This window comes from Erinaceus europaeus, chromosome 4, assembly GCF_950295315.1.
Source record: "Erinaceus europaeus chromosome 4, mEriEur2.1, whole genome shotgun sequence".
Classification (NCBI taxonomy): Eukaryota; Metazoa; Chordata; class Mammalia; order Eulipotyphla; family Erinaceidae; genus Erinaceus; species Erinaceus europaeus.
Genome location: NC_080165.1, coordinates 101132778 through 101150386, shown reverse-complemented (window position 1 = coordinate 101150386; position 17609 = coordinate 101132778). Strand labels below are relative to the sequence as shown.

At 46.0% G+C, this 17609-nt stretch overlaps 1 protein-coding gene across 1 annotated transcript in view; it reads right to left on the bottom strand.

Annotated features, from left to right (window-relative positions):
- The window catches only part of VWF (von Willebrand factor), a 146431-nt gene that overhangs the window by 116425 nt on the left and 12397 nt on the right, over positions 1-17609 (bottom strand). Inside the window, exons 4-6 of the mRNA XM_060190227.1 lie at positions 10794-10896; positions 10258-10466; positions 9242-9363 (exon numbers count right to left, since the gene is read on the bottom strand). Of these exons, the coding sequence (XP_060046210.1) occupies positions 9242-9363; positions 10258-10466; positions 10794-10896 (434 nt within the window). The remainder of the gene's footprint in view (positions 1-9241; positions 9364-10257; positions 10467-10793; positions 10897-17609) is intronic.

The following is a 17609-nucleotide window of genomic DNA, read 5'->3' as shown; positions in this document are numbered from 1 at the left end:
GAAGAGCATGGGAAAGATTGAAAGTGGCCCAACGTCCATCCTTACCTCTCTTTCAATATTTTATTTACTTATTTATTGATTGTGATTTTTTAAAAATTTTTTCTTTATTGGGGGATTAATGTTTTACAGTTGACAGCAAAAAACACAATAGTTTGTACATGCATAACATTTCCCAGTTTTCCACATAACAATTCAACTCCCACTAGGTCCTCCTCTACCATCATGTTCCAGGAATTACTATGTGGTTTTGTTGTTATTGTTTTTTTTTTTTTTTTTTTTTTACCAAAGTACTTATCAGCTCTGGCTTATGATGGTTCAGGGGATTGAATCTAGGACTTTGGAGCCTCAGGCATGAGAGTCTCTTTGCATAACCATTATGATATCTATCCCCCACTTTTGTTTATTTATTTATTTAGTTAGTTATTAATGAGAGAGAGAAAACAGCAGACATCACTTTGGTACATGCACTGCAGGGATCCAACTCAGGATCTCATGCCTTAAGAGCCCAGTGCTTTATCCATTGTACCACTTCCCCACTGTCCTTCTCATTTTGTTCTAAGACTCTCTGACTCAAGTTTCCTTGGATGCAGAGTCACCAGGAGTAAAGATTCATTTCTCAGCCTCCCTTGGAGCTGGGATGAAGCTTCACCCAACAGGCTATAAGCAGAAGGGTCAAGTACAACTTTTAGGAAATGCTCTTGAAAGGAGGAGAGTGCCTCTTTCTTAGTCCCCTCTCTTGCTACTGCTGGAACTGGAACGTGGTTGTGATGTTTGGGGCTAGAGCTGCAGGCTTGGCCCATGAAGCATCACACTAAGATCAGCAGGGAAATGAGACAGAAAGGCCCTGGGCCACTAAGGAAAGATAGAAACAGGCTGGGGGTATGGATCAACCTGCCAATGCCCATGTCCAGAGAAGAAGCTATTACAGAAGCCAGACCTCCCACCTTCTGAACCCCATAAAGAATTATGGTCCATTCTCCCAAAAGGGTAAGTGTTAGGGGAAGATGATCAGAGAGCTCTGAACGCCAGTTTCATTAGGACCCAGAGAGAAAAAGAAGAAGAAAGAAACAAAGAAAAGGAAGGACCTGTGAAAGCTGATAAATTAGAAAGCGACTGCCTTGACATTAATAAAAGTAGATTTAGCTACAGATGATTTAAAAAAAAAAAAAAAAGAATCCCAAATAGGAGAGAGGCATTATTGTCATTGCTTCTTAGATTACCTCAGAGACCCTACTGAGCAACTGCCTTAGATCATAGGCAGGAAGGATTTGGACATGAATTTGCCTGAAGCCAAAAGTTATTTATTTAAGAAAAAAAAAAAGGCATCTGTGGGAAAAAAAAAAAAAAGGTTCTGGGTTCCAATGCCATTGTGGTCTAGATCAGACCCTGCTTATCCCAATGAGACAGGAAGAGGCATCTGGGTTTTTTCTAAGCTTTTGTTACTTTGGGTGTTCTGCCATTCACCTGGGGACCCACTCAGAGCAGAAGCTACATGAGACTAAACCCCTGCCCCCCACCTCCCCCAAGGCCCAGCAAGGGATTATGGAGCCATTAGCACTGGCAAAAGAGTTGGCGCTTGGCTCCTGCCAGCTCAGTACTAAACCCTTCAGTCAGGAACAGAATGCCAGCCAGCTAATATGCAGGCTTCCAGCAACCCCTTGGCTCCAGGGCTGGGCATCTGGCTGGCTCCATCTTCCCCAGCTCCATCAATCCATGACCTCACCCTGCCCAACGGAGTGCAGACCCAATTGTGGCCCATCTTAATCACATTTCCAGTTTGTTAGAGAAGACCAGATCTTTTCCCTGGAGAGGCCAGGCTTGCTGAGGGAGGAGGAGACAGAGAAGCACATCTCCCAGGAGGCAGCCAAAGGGGAGGAGGCAGCCAGAGCCCAGAGATCTGAAGCTTAGCTATTGTTTACTCCCAAACAGCTGACAAAGGAGAAGGGAGTGGGGGGCTGGGGCATTCCTAGGCCTGCAGGGAACAAAGGAAGAAGAAAGGAGGTAATAAAGTGCAAGATTGTTCAGCCAAGCCCTGATCTTTTCAATACCAGGGTGGGAGCCCTTGGGGGGAGGTGTGGAGGCGCCTGGAACCTGGACTGGGCCAAAGCTGTGGGTTCAAGAATTCACCCCACAGTTGGGCATAGTTTCTCATTGGTCAGCCTACAAGGATGGGTAGGTGCCCAGAGACCCATTCTATTTATAACCTCAGGGCTGGTCTGGGCTTCCCACCCACATCCCAGGATTTGGCTTCATGACTGGTTGATTTCAGCTAAATGGATCGTGTCTGCACAACTGGACATTCCTCTGTCTTTGGCAGTTGGGCTCCTAAGTGTGTGTGTGTGTGCTGGGGTTGGGGGGGGGGAGGTTAGAGAACGGCCTAGTGGTTATACCAAAGGCTTTCATATTTGAGGCTGGGAGATCTCAGGCTTAATAGGTGGCACCACCATAAGTCATAACTGAGCAATAGAAAGGAGAAGGCGGCGAAGGGTGACTGGCTAAGTCCCAGAAGTTTCCAAAAACCAGGAGAAGAAACCAAGGCACTGTCCAACAGGCCTTCCTCAACTTCTGCCCTGGTATCCTGGGCAGTCACTTTTCTCAAGCTTCAGGAAAGAGGTTAATGTTACCTGTAGGTTTCCAGTTTGAGCTCTTCCCAAACTCCCGCACCCTGCATCCTGCCCCAGTGAGGAAAACCAAGCTCAGCGATCTGTGTGAGGAGAGCTGACTGCCCCCACTGCCATACAGGCACTGCCTGGGCACTGAAGGGCCCAGATAACATGGTGCTGTGGTTGCTGTTCTCCTTCATGGCCGCTCATGTTCCCCTGTGAGTCTTGAACAAGAATGCACATCATCCTGGGCACCGCACTGCCCAAGCTACCCAGAGCCTCTCAGCAAATATGTACTAATGGGTGCCTTTGGATCCTCACCAAGGGGAAGAGAGGGAATGAGAGCAACTTGGGAAGCATTCTGTTGGGGGAATTTTATGTTAGGGAACCATTTGAACTGAAAGCTGGAGGGTTTTGTCTGCCCCTTCCCAGAGGTTTGTCGCCTAAGTCCTACAAGGCCACATTCTGCTTAATCTGAGGAGCTCTGGAAACTGTTGGCAGCTTCTGATCTCAATCAAAGGTGAGACCCTCCAGGCACTGAGACCAACCTCACACTTCCCTCCATGTACAAGGCTACTCCCCTTCTCCCTTCCCACATCAGGTAAGTTACCTTGCTCTAAAGGAAAAGAATGCTTCAGGAGGGCACTGGGTAGAGCTCAGCTGGATGCCTTAGAGCAAAGGAAGTGGAGAAGGACACAGAGAACTGGGCAGAACCAGGGACCACACCCTGGGTTCCTAAACACAAAGGAATAAGTAAATATAGCAAATATAGCCTGCAAGAGAAATCCTCACACCTTAGCTTACAAGTGCCTTAAGAAAGTAGTTCTCAGGAGGAAAGGAGAAAGAGGGGCAGGCGAGACAGCATAGTAATTGTGCAAAGGCACTCTCAAGCCTGAGACTCCAAAGTCCCAGGTTTAATTCCCTGCCATAAGCCAGAGCTGAGCAGTGCAGGTGTGTGTGTGTGTGTGTGTGTGTGTGTGTGTGTGTGTGTGTGTACACATTTGTGATCAAACCCCAACTCTGAGCTAGTTATCAGTGGGACATGGTAAGTCAAACCAGTTCGGGCAATGTTGTGACCCTCCCAGCAGCTCCTCTGGGGACCTTGGCTAACACCTGTCTTGTCTTGGGATTTACTGACTCCCTTGGACCAACTACAATCAGTCCCTCTATGAAACTCATCTATTCTGCCAAGCAGACGAATGCAACAAAAGTCTTCCCTGTCTCCAAGAAAAGTCATTTTCGGGCCAAATCACCCAATTAAGAGAATGGTTGCAGCTTGGACAGGAGAGAAGAATGTGTGTGTTGGGGGGGGGGGTGGGAAGGAGGTGCTGGCTGGCTCTGCCTGGGCCCTGAGCTCCTTGGCCAAATCCTCCGTGCTTCAGCTACCGCCCTCCAGAGCTGGATGTTGTCTTCATATGCAGACACTGTACAAAGAACTGGGCACCAGTTCATGAGCATCTGAAGTGTGAATGGCACTGTCCCCAACAGAACGGGCAACTCATGTGCCTCTCTGTGTGACCAAGGAGAGCTTCCGTGGTTATTTAAAGCAAAGGCGAGTACTAACAAGTAAATGTTAGTTCCTGCAGGAGAGGTGGCTTCCTGGGGTGGGGTGGGAGGAGAAATTATAAGTGAACAACAGTGTACTATTTCAGGAGGGGGGGGGGAGAGAGAGAGGCGGAACATGTAATGACATGAGCCACAGAAGAATGGAAGAACAGTGTTCACTGCATAAACACCAAGTTTGGAGCCAGGGGAAAGGTAGCAGTTGGGAAGTAACTCTCAAAAAAGTCCTGGAAAAACCATGCCTGAAGGGTCTTGCTTCACCAGTATTCAAAGGGACCAAGGGAAGAATTTTAGAACAAAGAAGAAAAGACAGACTTATCAGGGAGCCAAACAGGTCTACAAGTGGCGGTGGAGTGGGGGGAGTAGGGGAAGGCCTGAGCAAAGATACTCAGAAGTTGAATTCTAGGACCTGAGTCTCAAAGCCAAGATTACAGCATCTGTTTGTGGCTTGTGGGAAACACTGATGCAGTGTGTAGGGGGCTGAGCTAGAGAGCTTCTAGAATCTCCTCCCACTGAGTTTTTATAAACCTGTGACTGAGTAATAACTGGTGCACTTGAAGTCCTCAAGGACTGGTCATCTTAAGAACCACCTCTGAGGAGCTAGTCAGAGAGAACTCTTGGAGTTAAAGGCACCGCAACGTCATCACATTCAGATGGCCAGTCAGCAGCAATAACAAGAGATGGCCTTGCTCCGCTGGTTCTGTGGAGGATGGTTGGGATTCCCATACCTTCCTGTGGAAGGAGACCAAGGCCACCAAGCATATTTCTTGCAGGTTATATGGTATTCAGTGACACCACACCCAAGTGGCCATCCTTTAGGTTAGGGATAACATTTGTCCATCCATTCTATAAACATTTATAATGTTGACTGCAGTGAGTTCCCAGTGGGCCTAGTGGAAGGGTCTTGATTTGATAGCTGATAGCTGACAGCTGCCAAGTCCAGCCTCTGGAACCTTGGGGCTAAAGGCACAGTCAATGACAGCAGCACAGAGACATGCCCCTTCCCAAAGCTTGACACACTCTCTCTCATTCTCTGTTATTTGTTTTTTAAGTGACCTAAGGATCTTTCACATGCGGAGTTCCTGGCTTTTTATCTCTAGTCTGCACTCTGAACTGCACCTTCTAGCAATCTTGCCCTCTGTTTGGAAAGCTGTGAGGGGGAAAAAAAAAATCTGCAGGTCTGCAGACAATTCAACAAGCCATTGTCAGTCCCAGTAGAGGAGGGAGGGAAGGAAAGTGCCAGAGATTCTGGCGCCTCTCAAGGAAAAGTTCTCGAGGCAGTAAATCTCCCCTATAGAACACAGACGGAAGCCTGACCAGCGGGCTTTGGGAGTCTCGGCTTGTTGGGGGGAGGGGGGGATCGGATCGAAAGACTTTAATCACCTCCCTGGGGAAGAGTCCCTGTGCCTCCCAGCCAATGGGGTTGCCCCTGCCCGGGAAGGTACAAGCTCATTGGCTGAGATGGCGCCCGCCCTCTCCTCTCAGGTAAACAACCGACTGGAGCCGAAGCAGCACCTGGGGAAGTGTGGAGTGTTTGGGGCGGGCGAGCGGGGAAGGAGGGGGAGTGGGGAGGGAGGCTTAATTCGTTCTAGGAACTTGGTAACCAGCTTCTTAAACTGTTCCCAGGACACTGGTTAGTGTAGATTTTAAGGCCCACTGGAGACAAAGTGAGTAAGGAGGAGACTTTAAAAAACTAAATAAGACAAAGGCTTCTGGAAGATTCTCCCTCCCTGTTCTCTTTCAGGAAAACAAAGTGCCCAGATGCCCTCTCAGCTCCCTTAGTATCAGGTTCCCCATTTGAAAACTCTGTCTTCACCTCCCACTCCATGTAGATAAAAGGAAAGTTTTCCTTTGTAATCTGAGGGGGCAGGCTGAGGAATATTTATCTGGTGCTCACTTTGCAGGTCTGTGTTTGCCAAACAAGGTGAGACAAAGCCCTGGGCTTCAAAGAGCTGAATGGGTAGAAGAAGTACATATTGCCGCCCCCACCCCACCCCCAAGCCAGCCATGTCTGGAAACAGAAGAAAGAAAAATTTCTCCTCCTGCACTTGACACTATGAGTACACTCAAGCTGAAATTCACCTTAATAAGCTATTAAGGAAGGAGAGGTCGGCTGTGTCTCTTACCCACCTGGCCATGAGGCTGTGTGGGTGTGAAAGATGTGTGTGCACCTTGCTGCCTTTCCCAAATCCACACTGTGCTCACAATCCAAACTCCCCTGAAAGACAGGATTTCTGATCTGGGTGAGAAGAAAGGGCTATGTTCAGTTGGGGAGTTTTTTCTTAAAGTATGCTGTGGTTTTGGCCGGCTCTTTCCACTCCCACTCTCCAACTACAGACAAGCTGTTGGCCTACCTTCAGTAGAAAGACCCAGGATTCAAAAATAAAATAACAACTTTTTAAAGGTCACTGCACCCTAGTGGGCTAAATACTCTGTGTGTGTATTCTTTCTCTTGTCTTTATGTCAGCCCTGAGTAGGTAGGTATGAACATTGTGGGCAGCAGGTCCTATTTCTGTGCCTGTTGTACATCTGTAGACACTGAAGCTTGGAGGAGCAAGTGCCCAGAGTTACAGAGCCACCAAGCACCCTGAACCCTCAGCACAGTGCCAAGTCCTGGGCATGAGGTGGGCCCAAGACAACCCCCTCTGTGGTGTCAGAACACAGTGCCAGTAACAAGATGCTTAAACAAAGATTTAGCACCACTGAAACTGGAGACTCAAAGGGATGTCAGGGGGAAGTTGCTGGTAATGTTCTTGTTTACAAGTTGAAAACTATGTTTATAGCCAATCCAGAAAGTTTGCTTGGCCAAGCCTCTCATACTCTGTGCTTCAGAGAGCAGACTGTTCCCTGAAAATGGCAAAGGCTCACTGAATGAGGCAGCAGCTGGCTGTGAAGCTTCCTCCTGGTGTGGCAGTGGGCATGTATGGGGCTGGGGGGCTTCTAGAATAGGTGAGGGCTAGGCTTTCTCTAGATCTTGTAAATCAGACTGAGAGTTATGCTCATAGAGGATCAGTACCTCCTAACTGTAGTCAGCCATCAGTGAAATATACTGAGACAAGTTGTATACATTCTCTCTACCCCAATCTGCAGAAGCCCACATCAAGTCAAAGCCAAAAGGAGCTTTCACAAATGTGGAGCCCAGCTCCTGAAGAAAACATGAGCGTCCAAGTAGAAATTGGGAAAGGAAGAGGGGCTGGATAGTGGCACACCCATTTGAATGCATGTTATCGTGTGCAAGGACATAGGTTTAAATCCTTGGTCCCTACCTGCTGGGGTGGGGAAGCTTCATGACCAGTGAAGCAGGGCTGCAGGTGTCTCTCCCTCTCACTATCTCCCCCTTCTCTCAATTTCTATCTGTAAAAATAAATAAATAAATATTAAAATTAAAAGAAAAAAGTTATCAGGGAAAGAGGCTACGGGCAGTATACCCAGCATCAAGGGAGGGACACCAGGCTGAGAGTGAATTCTGACTCTGACTAGCTGGTTACTTTGGGCAGCTGCTTAACTCCTAGGACTCTGATTTCCTTAGAGATTGGAAGAATTATAAAATCCTGTCTGACCTGCATCCCCACTAAGCACCCAGACTGCTGAGTGCCACTGTGCTTGCCAAATGGTCTTAGGGTCTGTGCTGGCCTGTCCAGTCCTGTCCTAGTGGTGACCTTGGGTACACACAGCCTCCTCACATATGAACCCCCCCCCTCAACACACACACACAGCAGGGGTTTTTTTTCCTCCTTCTCCATCGGTGTTTCTCTGAATGTTAGGAAGTGAGCAGACCCCCTCCCATCAGCCCATTAGTCAACAACTGGTCAATGTGGGCACCCTTGCCCCGTGGAGTTGTTGCAACTGTCCAAGTTCCTTGAATAGTCAACTGAGACCTCAGTTGTTGCTTCACGGTGGCTTGGTTTCTCCCAAGACAAAGCCCTGCTAGCCTCACAAAAGCTACTTCCTCACACACACTGCTCTAGAGAGTCTCCAATGGCCTCTGACCACACATCTCCCACCAGAGGCTGTTTCCCAGGAACCCTGGCTGACAGCACCTCCCAGAAACTGTTCCCTGGAACCCAGCCTCCTCTGGAGCCACAGCATCCCCTCCTTCCTCAGCTGACCACACCAACCAAGAAGGAAGTGATGCCCACTCATGCTGCTGAGGTCTCTCCCTGACACAGAGGTTATCTCTCCCACAGGCCCAGCAGGCCACTCCATCTCTTCAAATTAGAGGCTTCTGTGAGTAGAATAAAAGGAAACAACTCTAATGGAAGAGAGAGTTTTCTGTCAGCTTAGGGAAAACTGCAGTTGTCAGGGGGTGGGATAAGAGGGGCCCCACTATCTGTCCCAAAGCCCACATAGTCCAGCAGGAGCCCATGTGAACACAGAGGCTGCACTTGAAATGAGGAAGTCGAAAGCCGTGGAATGCCACAGCCACCAGAAGCTGAAGAGACATGGGGTTCCCCTAAAGCTTCCAGTGAGTGCCCCTACCTACACCTTGACCTTGCCCCTGAGGGAGCCTTCTGGCCTCCAGAATGAGGAGAAAATATACTCTTGTCACTGCAAACCACCATTGGGGAAAAGTTGCCACCACAGCCTCAGGAAACTCCTGAGAGGTTATGATACAGATATTTGGGGATATAGAGGATGCTGGGTTATGAAAGGAAATTGAATGGTCACTCTCCAAGTCTATCTATGTTTACAGTCTGGGGCCCAGAACAGTACTAGAATTAGAGTGAACCTGACTCCAGCCACAGTCAGGATTCAGGAGAGAAAGAGCCTAGGAACCTCTCCGTTGGAGAGCCAGTAGGATCCAAACAGGAAGGTCCACTTTCCTCAGGTGTGGGTGTGGTACAACTGAGACCCTTGCCCTTGCTTTTTGTTGTTGTTTGTTTGTTTTTGCTTTTTGTTTTTTCCATTTTTTTAAATTAAAAGGTCTGAGCACCACTTACCATTCCACATGGTGTTCGGGCATCACACATGCAAGACATGCTGTCTTCTGCTGAGCCAGCTCCCCAGCCCTTTCCTGCCTCTTCATTGCAGAAATCCCACATCATTACTCAATGCCCAGCCTGAGCTGCACCTACCTTCTGTATCTCCTCAGAGATGTTGCAAGGGCTGCTGGAAGGAGACACCCGTTTACATCGCTGTTCACTGCTGCTCATGGCCCAGGAGTTGGCGAAGTCATAGGGGTCTGAAGTCAAGGTCCCTGTGGAGAAACATTTTGGAAAAATGCAATCGTAGTTATGCCTGGACCTTCTGAGAAGAGTCTGAGGTGTGTGTGGCCACACCTTCAAGATTTGTGTTCATGTGGGCTTCAGCCTTCTGATGTTCTTAGGCATCTGGGGTGGAGAGTGCAGTACTCAGCACAGCACCACAGAGTGCTGGCATTGCAGTTCAGCCTATGTGAGGGTTGACTGTGGGCATAGTGAGGAAGAGGGCATGAAAGGCCAGGAGCAAGCTGTCCTTTCAGCCTTGACTGTCTCTGTGCTTCTTAAAGAGGCAGCACCATGGGCTGGTCAGAGAGCTCATGAGGAACTATCATGGCCTAGGGAAGTTCCAGGACTGTGGTGTCTCTTCATCTATCTATCTCCATCTGCCTCTCTTTCTCTAGCTCTAAATTTAAAAAAAAAAAAAAAGAAGAAGAAAAAACCATTGACCCAGGAGCAGTAAAATTGCATATGTGTGAGGTCTCAACTCCATACGCACACACACACACACACACACACACAGCTCTACTTCTTTCTCCCACTCCAGCCTAGGTTGTAGCTTCTCCATAATCTCTCAAAACTCGAGCTACTCCTCTATCAAAATTCCCATCATTCTTTGTCAGGATTGTTTCCCCTTTTATTCAGTTGTGAGCTCCTTAATTCAGTGCACAGGCTGTGCTTCTTGTCTTCAGATTTTTATCTGGTGGGCCACAGATACCCAAGACGTGTTTGTAGAATGAAGCAAGGCTGTGTCAGGCTCTCATCAGTGCATTCTAAAGTGCCCTGTGCTCCTTCAGCCTCTGGACATGAGCACAGAGCCTCAGAGCCTCCATGTTGATCAGTTTCCCATAGTGAAGTCACACAGTAGGGAGAGACATTCTGGGTAAGCTCACCTTCTTGAGTCCTAAAGTCATCTTCAGCAAAGATGTTGAAGTTACCGCACAGCCCACAAGTCTTATTAAAGTATCTGTCAGGCAGCAGAACTTGGAAGTTGCCATTGCCATCGATTCTGGCCACAAAGCCATAGGCCTCACTGGACAGCTTGTAGAACCCTGCCTCTGTTTCTAGATATAGCCCTTTGGAGGCATAGGGCATGGAGATACTGGAGGAACAAAGTTTAGAGAATTTAGGGAGGAGGCTTCTTACACATTTCCCAGATGCCCTTACCACCTTTCAATGCCTGCTCCTAAATCACAGGAATCAGATAATTGTACTAATGGGCTTGAGTGGCTAAGGATCTAGACCAGGGGTTGGGAAAGCCACTCTCAGCCTGCCCTGCTGCTAACTTCCTCTTCACCCACCCACTTCCTGTCTGGCCCTCAGGTTTTCTGTAGCTGAAAAAGCAGAAGATATGGGGGTTGGGGACAGGAGAGAGGGGGCTCTCCCAGAGAGTTTTCTGTTATGATTCTACCATTCAAGATTTACTCACCTTTGGCCACCTTGTAGTACTGTCCCATTGGCAAACAAATGGATGTCAAAAAATTCTCCCAAGAACACAGAGAGGCTGACTCTCTCCCCATTTTGGAAGTTCCCTGAAAGAGAAAAGTCAGTTTTGGTTATTAGTATCCCTCCCCCATAAAACAAAAACATATTTAATGAATTAACTATAACCATCATCTCTATACCTTTGTCTCAGTAGAAAACCCCCTGAAAAGACTCAACAACAAAAAATACCTCCTTTAAAAATCTCACTTATTCACTCATCTTTGTATTCATATAAAATACCTGCCCAATACCTTCTGAATACATAGTCATTTTCAGTCTCTCTTACTTCATATTTCTCAAAAGAAAAATGTTAAGGTGTGATCTCTTCCTCCTATGAATTCCTGACCTTCATTCAGGTATCACTTACTGAAAATTTACATCAGGCGACTTCATTTTAACAGAGAAGCCTATGTTTAAATCAGTTTTTAGTAACTAAAAGAAAATAGATAAGGGTTTCACTTTCACACTTTATTAAATTCTAGCCACCCCCCACCCCACCCCACCCCCAGAGATCTGCTCAGCTCTGGCTTATGTGGTGTGGAGACTGGGACCTTACAGCTTCATGCATAAGAATCTCTTTGCATAACTACTATGCTGTCTCCCCCACCACACTTACTAAAATTCTTTGACCAGAGTAGTATTCATCTATGACTTATAATGTCAGAGATTAAACCTCCAAGATTCAGGCATGAAAGTCTGTGTGTAAGCCATTGTACTAGCTCCTCTATCCTAGAAGTATTATTATTTTCCCCCACTGGGGTTCTGTGACTTGACTTTACAATTCCACTGATTTCAGTCATTATTTTTTCCCTTCTTTTTTAATAGGGAGACAGAGAAGAGAAGAAACACCTGCAGCACTGTTCATGAATTTTCCCCACTGCATGAGCCTAGTAACATGTGCCCTACACAGTGAGCCACCACCCAGCCCCTTTCATAGCCTTTCTAAATTCAGAGGCACCCTGAGAAGCCACTACTATGCTCCTTCTCTGGCAATTACATTATACAGGCTGTGTTTGGTCCTGGTTTTCCTGCTTTTACTATATGTTAGTGCTAGTTTAGGTTCTGTCTATTGTTTGCTAGGACTGGCCTAGTCAATTTTCAGGTTTGGGGAGGCTTTACAAAGTCTCCATAACTGGGGCCAGGTGGTGACACATCTGGTTAAGCACACACATTACAGTGCACAAGAACCCGGGTTCAAACTCCTGGTCCCCACCTGCAGAGGAAAAGCTTTGCGAGTGTTGAAGCAGGGCTGCAGGTATCTCTCTGTCTCTCTCCCTCTTTATCTCCCCCTCTTCTCTTAATTTCTCTGTCTCTATCCAATAATAAAGAAAAAAAAATTCCACACGTGAAGTCTCTGGATACAGTCTGAGGTGAAGCATGTTGAGATGGCAATCGTTGCTTTGGTTAGGTTGTGATCGGCGGATGCAATATTATTTGGTTTGGATTGGGAGATGTATACGGGAAAGTGGGCCCTATCCAAGGGTTCCAGGACTGGGGGAAGTAGGGGCTCTATAGTGAAGATGTGAGGTTCCTGCTGTCTTAGGGTTCAAAAAGACAATCAATAGTTAATATTATCATCACATTATTTGTTAATTGGGTTAACTTTGAAAAGTCCCTTTGTTATGGTTTGCTGTACAGTACCCAGTATCTTGTATATAGCTGTGCTATTGGAAGCTTCTAATCTACTTGGTCTAGCCTTTTGAGAGAGTCCCGTATATCAAATACATAGCCTATATATTAAAAAGATTCAGTTTGTGTTTTGAGAAACTTTGAGACATACAATTGATTTCCCCCTCTCATATTAATTAACTACTGATTTATATGTCTACATTTTGCTAGGAGTGTACATAAACACCATTCCCACCACCAAAGGACTGTGACCCATCCCTCCTGCCCACTCCCACCCCCCACTGGCCCAGGAAGCTACATGTCTACCCCTCACCACAGGGTTTTTACTTTGGTGCCCTACTTACAATTTGATCAGGTCCTGCTTTTAGTTTCCCTTTCAGATCTTCTAAGTCAGCTTCTGTTGATGAGTGGGATCATCCCATACTCATCTTTATCTTTCTGACTTAGTTCACTTAACATAATTCCTTCTAGCTCTGTCCAAGATGGGTCAGAGAAGGTGGACTTCACGTGTGGAATGACAACCCTTCAGCTTCATTACTCGGGTGAGACCTTTCCTTTAATAGTACACTCTAATTTCATCTCAGGTAGTTCACTTTCTAACAAAGTCCCATAACCTAGATATACACCAGTTTCTGTGAGAGAGAGCTTATGTGCACACGTATCCATAAACTACTGCAAAATATATACCTGAAAGCAGGATTACACTAGAGTTTGCAGTGAGTACCTCCCTAACACTTCCTCTCCACTATTCCAAGCTTAGGATCCATGATTGCTCAACAAATTGTTTGGCTTCATATGTTAACTCTCTTTTCAATCACCAGGTTCCAGATGCCACCAGGATGCTGGCTAGGCTTCCCTGGATTGAAGACCCCACCAATGTGTCCTGGAGCTCAGCTTCCCCAGAGACACACCCTACTAGGGAAAGAGAGAGGCAGACTGGGGGTATGGACCGACCAGTCAACGCCCATGTTCAGCGGGGAAGCAATTACAGAAGCCAGACCTTCTACCTTCTGCAACCCTCAACGACCCTGGGTCCATGCTCCCAGAGGGCTAGAGAATGGGAAAGCTACCATGGGAGGGGGTGGGTTATGGGGATTGGGTGGTGGGAATTGTGTGGAGTTGTACCCCTCCTACCTTATGCTTTTGTTCACTAATCCTTTCATAAATAAAAAATTTAAAAAATAAAAAAAAATTAAAAAATTAAAAATTAAAAAAAAAAAAATTTTAAGTATTCATATCACCCGAAGACCCCCAATTTCACCTGCTCTATTTTTACCTTTGCATTCCTGTTTATTAAACAATTTGTCCAGTTTTATATCTTACCACCTTTCAGCCACAAAACTGCAGACGCTACTATAATTCCATACTGATTTCCCTGGGAAAACAACCTCACCAATGTGTCCCAGAACCTCACCTCTCCAAAGCCCTACCCCACTAGGGAAAGATAAAGATAAACTGGAAGTATGGAGCAACATGTCAGTGTCCATGTCCAGAGGAGAAGCAATTACAGTGCCAGACCTTCCACCTTCTGCACCGCATAAAGAAGGGATGGGACACAGAACTCTGTTGTTAGGAATTGTATGGAATTTACCCCTGTTACCTTACAATCTTGTTAATCATTATGCAATCACTAATAGGGAGTCAGGCGGTAGAGCAGCAGGCTAAGCTCAAGGACCAGCATAAGGATCCCGGTTTGAGTCCCCGGCTCCTCACCTGCAGGGGAGTCGCTTCACAGGCAGTAAAGCAGGTCTGCAGGTGTCTGTCTTTCTCTCCCCCTCTCTGTCTTTCCCTCCTTTCACCATTTCTCTCTGTCCTATTCAACAATGACATCAAGAACAACAACAATAATAACAACAACAATAAAACAAGGGCAACAAAAGGGAATACATAAATATAAATCACTAATAAAAATGAAACAAACAAAAAAGTCTTTGTATTAATCAAAGGCACCTGCTTCTCTTTTTTATGCCATCTTAGCTCGCCAAAGTTTTCATACATGCACTGTGCTCCCTCATAATGGAACTGACTACAATATAAGAGATAGCAAGAAGAGCCAGGTGGTGGTGTAGCAGTTGAGTGCACACATCGCAGTACACAAGAACCTGGGTTCAAACCCCCTAGTCCCCATCTGTGGAGCGGAGGTATCAAGCAATGTTGCAGTAATGTTGCAGATGTCTCTCCTCTTCTCTCCTCTTTCCTTCTCTGTCCCTAAGAGTCTCTCTCTTTTCAATTTCTCTGTCTCTCTTTCAAATAAATAAATAAAATAAAAAGAAAAAAATGGACATCAGGAGCAATGGATTTGTACAGGCACTGAGCCCGCCGTAGGGAGAACCCTAATGACAATTAAAATCCCACTCATAAACAGAAGTTGAGAAAGAATAACAGAAAGGGAAATCCAAAGCAGAATTTGACTGAATTTGGAATAGGGCACCAAAGTAAAAACCCTGGGCTGAGGGTGAGGGTGGATGTTCAGCTTCCTGGGGGGGGGGGGGGGGAGAGGAGGGGCAGTGGGGGAGTGGGATGGGACACAGTCTTTTGGTGGGAATTGTGTTTATGTACACTCCTATCAATTTGTAGTCATATAAATCACTAATTAATATGAGAGGGGAAAAATTGATTGTATGTCTCAAACTTTTTAAATCACAGACTGAGTCCTTTTAATACATAGGCTGAGTCTTTGATATGTTGATTCTCTTAAAATCTTAGACCAGGAAGAACAGAAGCAACTGTTGGCACAGCTATATACAAGTAATGTCAAAGGGCATAAATTATGGTGATATTGTGTATGATACAGCAAATCCTAACAAAGGGATATTTCAAGTTAACTCAATTCCCCAATAACATTATTATAGCAATAGCTATCTATTGTCTTCTTAAATCCTAAGACAGTAGGAACCTCCCACTTCCTCTATAGAGCCTATATTTCCCTCAGTCCTGGAACCTCTAGGGTGGGGCTCACTTTCCTGCATGTTTCTCTCTCATACCAAAAGATATTGCATACGCTGATCCCAACCTAATCAACACAACGAGTACCACCTCAGCATGCTTCTCTTTAGACTGTGTCCAGAGACGTCAGGCCTGGAATGTCAACCCCTCAGTCTCATTACTCAGGTGAGACCTTTCCTTTCATAGGATTCTCTAATTCTCCATTCCAGTAGGTTCACTTCCTAACAAAGTCCCAAAACCTAGATATAGACCAGGTCCCATATGATAAAGCATATATTCACATGAATCCATAAATTAGGGCAAAATACACACCTGAAAGTAAAAATACACAATAGTCTATAGTGAGTCAGTATAAAGTTCATAATGAAATAGTGTCTACTTAGACTTAGATACCCTCCTCACCTACTTCCTATTACAGTTCTTTCACTCACTCCAAACCTAACCTTATCAAAGCAAGGACTGCAAAAGCTGAATAAGGGCAAGAGACTTGCATACTTTTTTTTAAATAATTATTTTATTTAGTAAGCCTTTCTTGTTATTGATGTCGTCGTTGTAAGATAGGATGGAGAGATATGGAGAGAGGAGGGAAAGACAGAGGGGGAGAGAAAGACAGACACCTACAGACCTGCTTCACCACTTGTAAAGCGAATCCCCTGAAGGTGGGGAGCTGGGGGCTTGAACCGGGATCCTTACACCAGTCCTTGCTCTTTGCGCCACGTGCACTTAACCTGCTGCGCCACCGCCCAACTCCCCGGAGACTGGCATACTTTAACAATGGCTTTTTAGTCACTATCAGGTCACTCCATCATCTGGGGCCCTAATCGGCCCTAATCCCAAACAGACATGATGGGCCTAGACCTTGAATAAATCCCTCTCTCCATTGTTATCAGTCATTCCTATCAGGAACAACACAATAGACCCTTTTGAGGTCCCCCATAGGAACTTGCCCTCAACTTGGATGAACAATGGTAGAGAATGTTTCATCTTCGAAGGGAGGCTGGACGTTATATTCTATGCTACACCTGAGGAAGATGGGTCCTGATATTGGGGCAGCTTGGAATGTTAGTACTTATGACCACAGAATATGAGCTCAGATCCACAGGAATGCAGAGGTCACATAGGCTCCTAAGCTGAATATGGGCCCCAGATCACATCAAATCGATGGGGTTTACAGTCAACAATATTTACACCCCTTTCCCATATTAGGGAGCTACTCTTTCTCTGATCCAGCTTTCTGTCCCTTTTCCAGTCATGACATCATCTCCCCAGACAATAACTTGGATCCACCTGCATATCAGATTTCAGGCTCAGGGGAAAAAAAAAAAAAAACTAGTATAGCCACAGGCCCTTTGGAATATAACTGCAATATGCCTACTAGCTATCTACAAAATGGAGGACCCCCCCCCCCAACTCTTCATCTGCACTATTCCAGCCTTTAGGTCCATGATGTTCAACAATTTGTTTGGCTTTGTATGTTAACTCTTTTCAGCCACCAGGTTCCAGATGCTAGCAGGATGCAACCAGACTTCCCTGGACAGACAACCCCACCAATGTGTCCTGGAACTCCGCTTCCCCAGAGCCCTTCCCCACTAGGAAAAGAGAGAGGCAGGCTGGGAGTATGGACTGACCAGTCAACACCCATGTTCAGCCGGGAAGCAATTACAGAAGCCAGACTGTCCACCTTCTGCATCCCACAAGGACCTTGGGTCCATACTCCCAGAGGGTTAAAGAATAGGAAAGCTATCAGGAGAGGGGATGGGATACAGAGTTCTGGTGGTGGGAATTGTGTGAAGTTGTACCCCTCTTATCCTATGATTTAGTTAATGTTTCCTTTTTATAAATAAAAAAAATTTTTTTAATACGTAAAAACTAAAGAAATAAATAAATAAGGGGGTTGGGCAGTGGCACACATGCTACCAAGCAGGAGGACTGGCACAAAGATCCTGGCTGGAGCCCCTAACACCCCACCTGCAGGGAGATTGCTTCACAAGCAGTGAAGCAGGTCTGCAGGCCTGAAGGCATAAATAAATAAATAAATAAATATCAAATAAAAGCAACAATGCTGAGTTACTGATCACCTAGTGCAGCATTATTTAAAGGGTTCTGTTAAGAACCAGAAAGACACTAAGCTAGGGGTTAGAGTGTTTCACAGAAAACTGAGAGATTTTACACATATATTAACCAC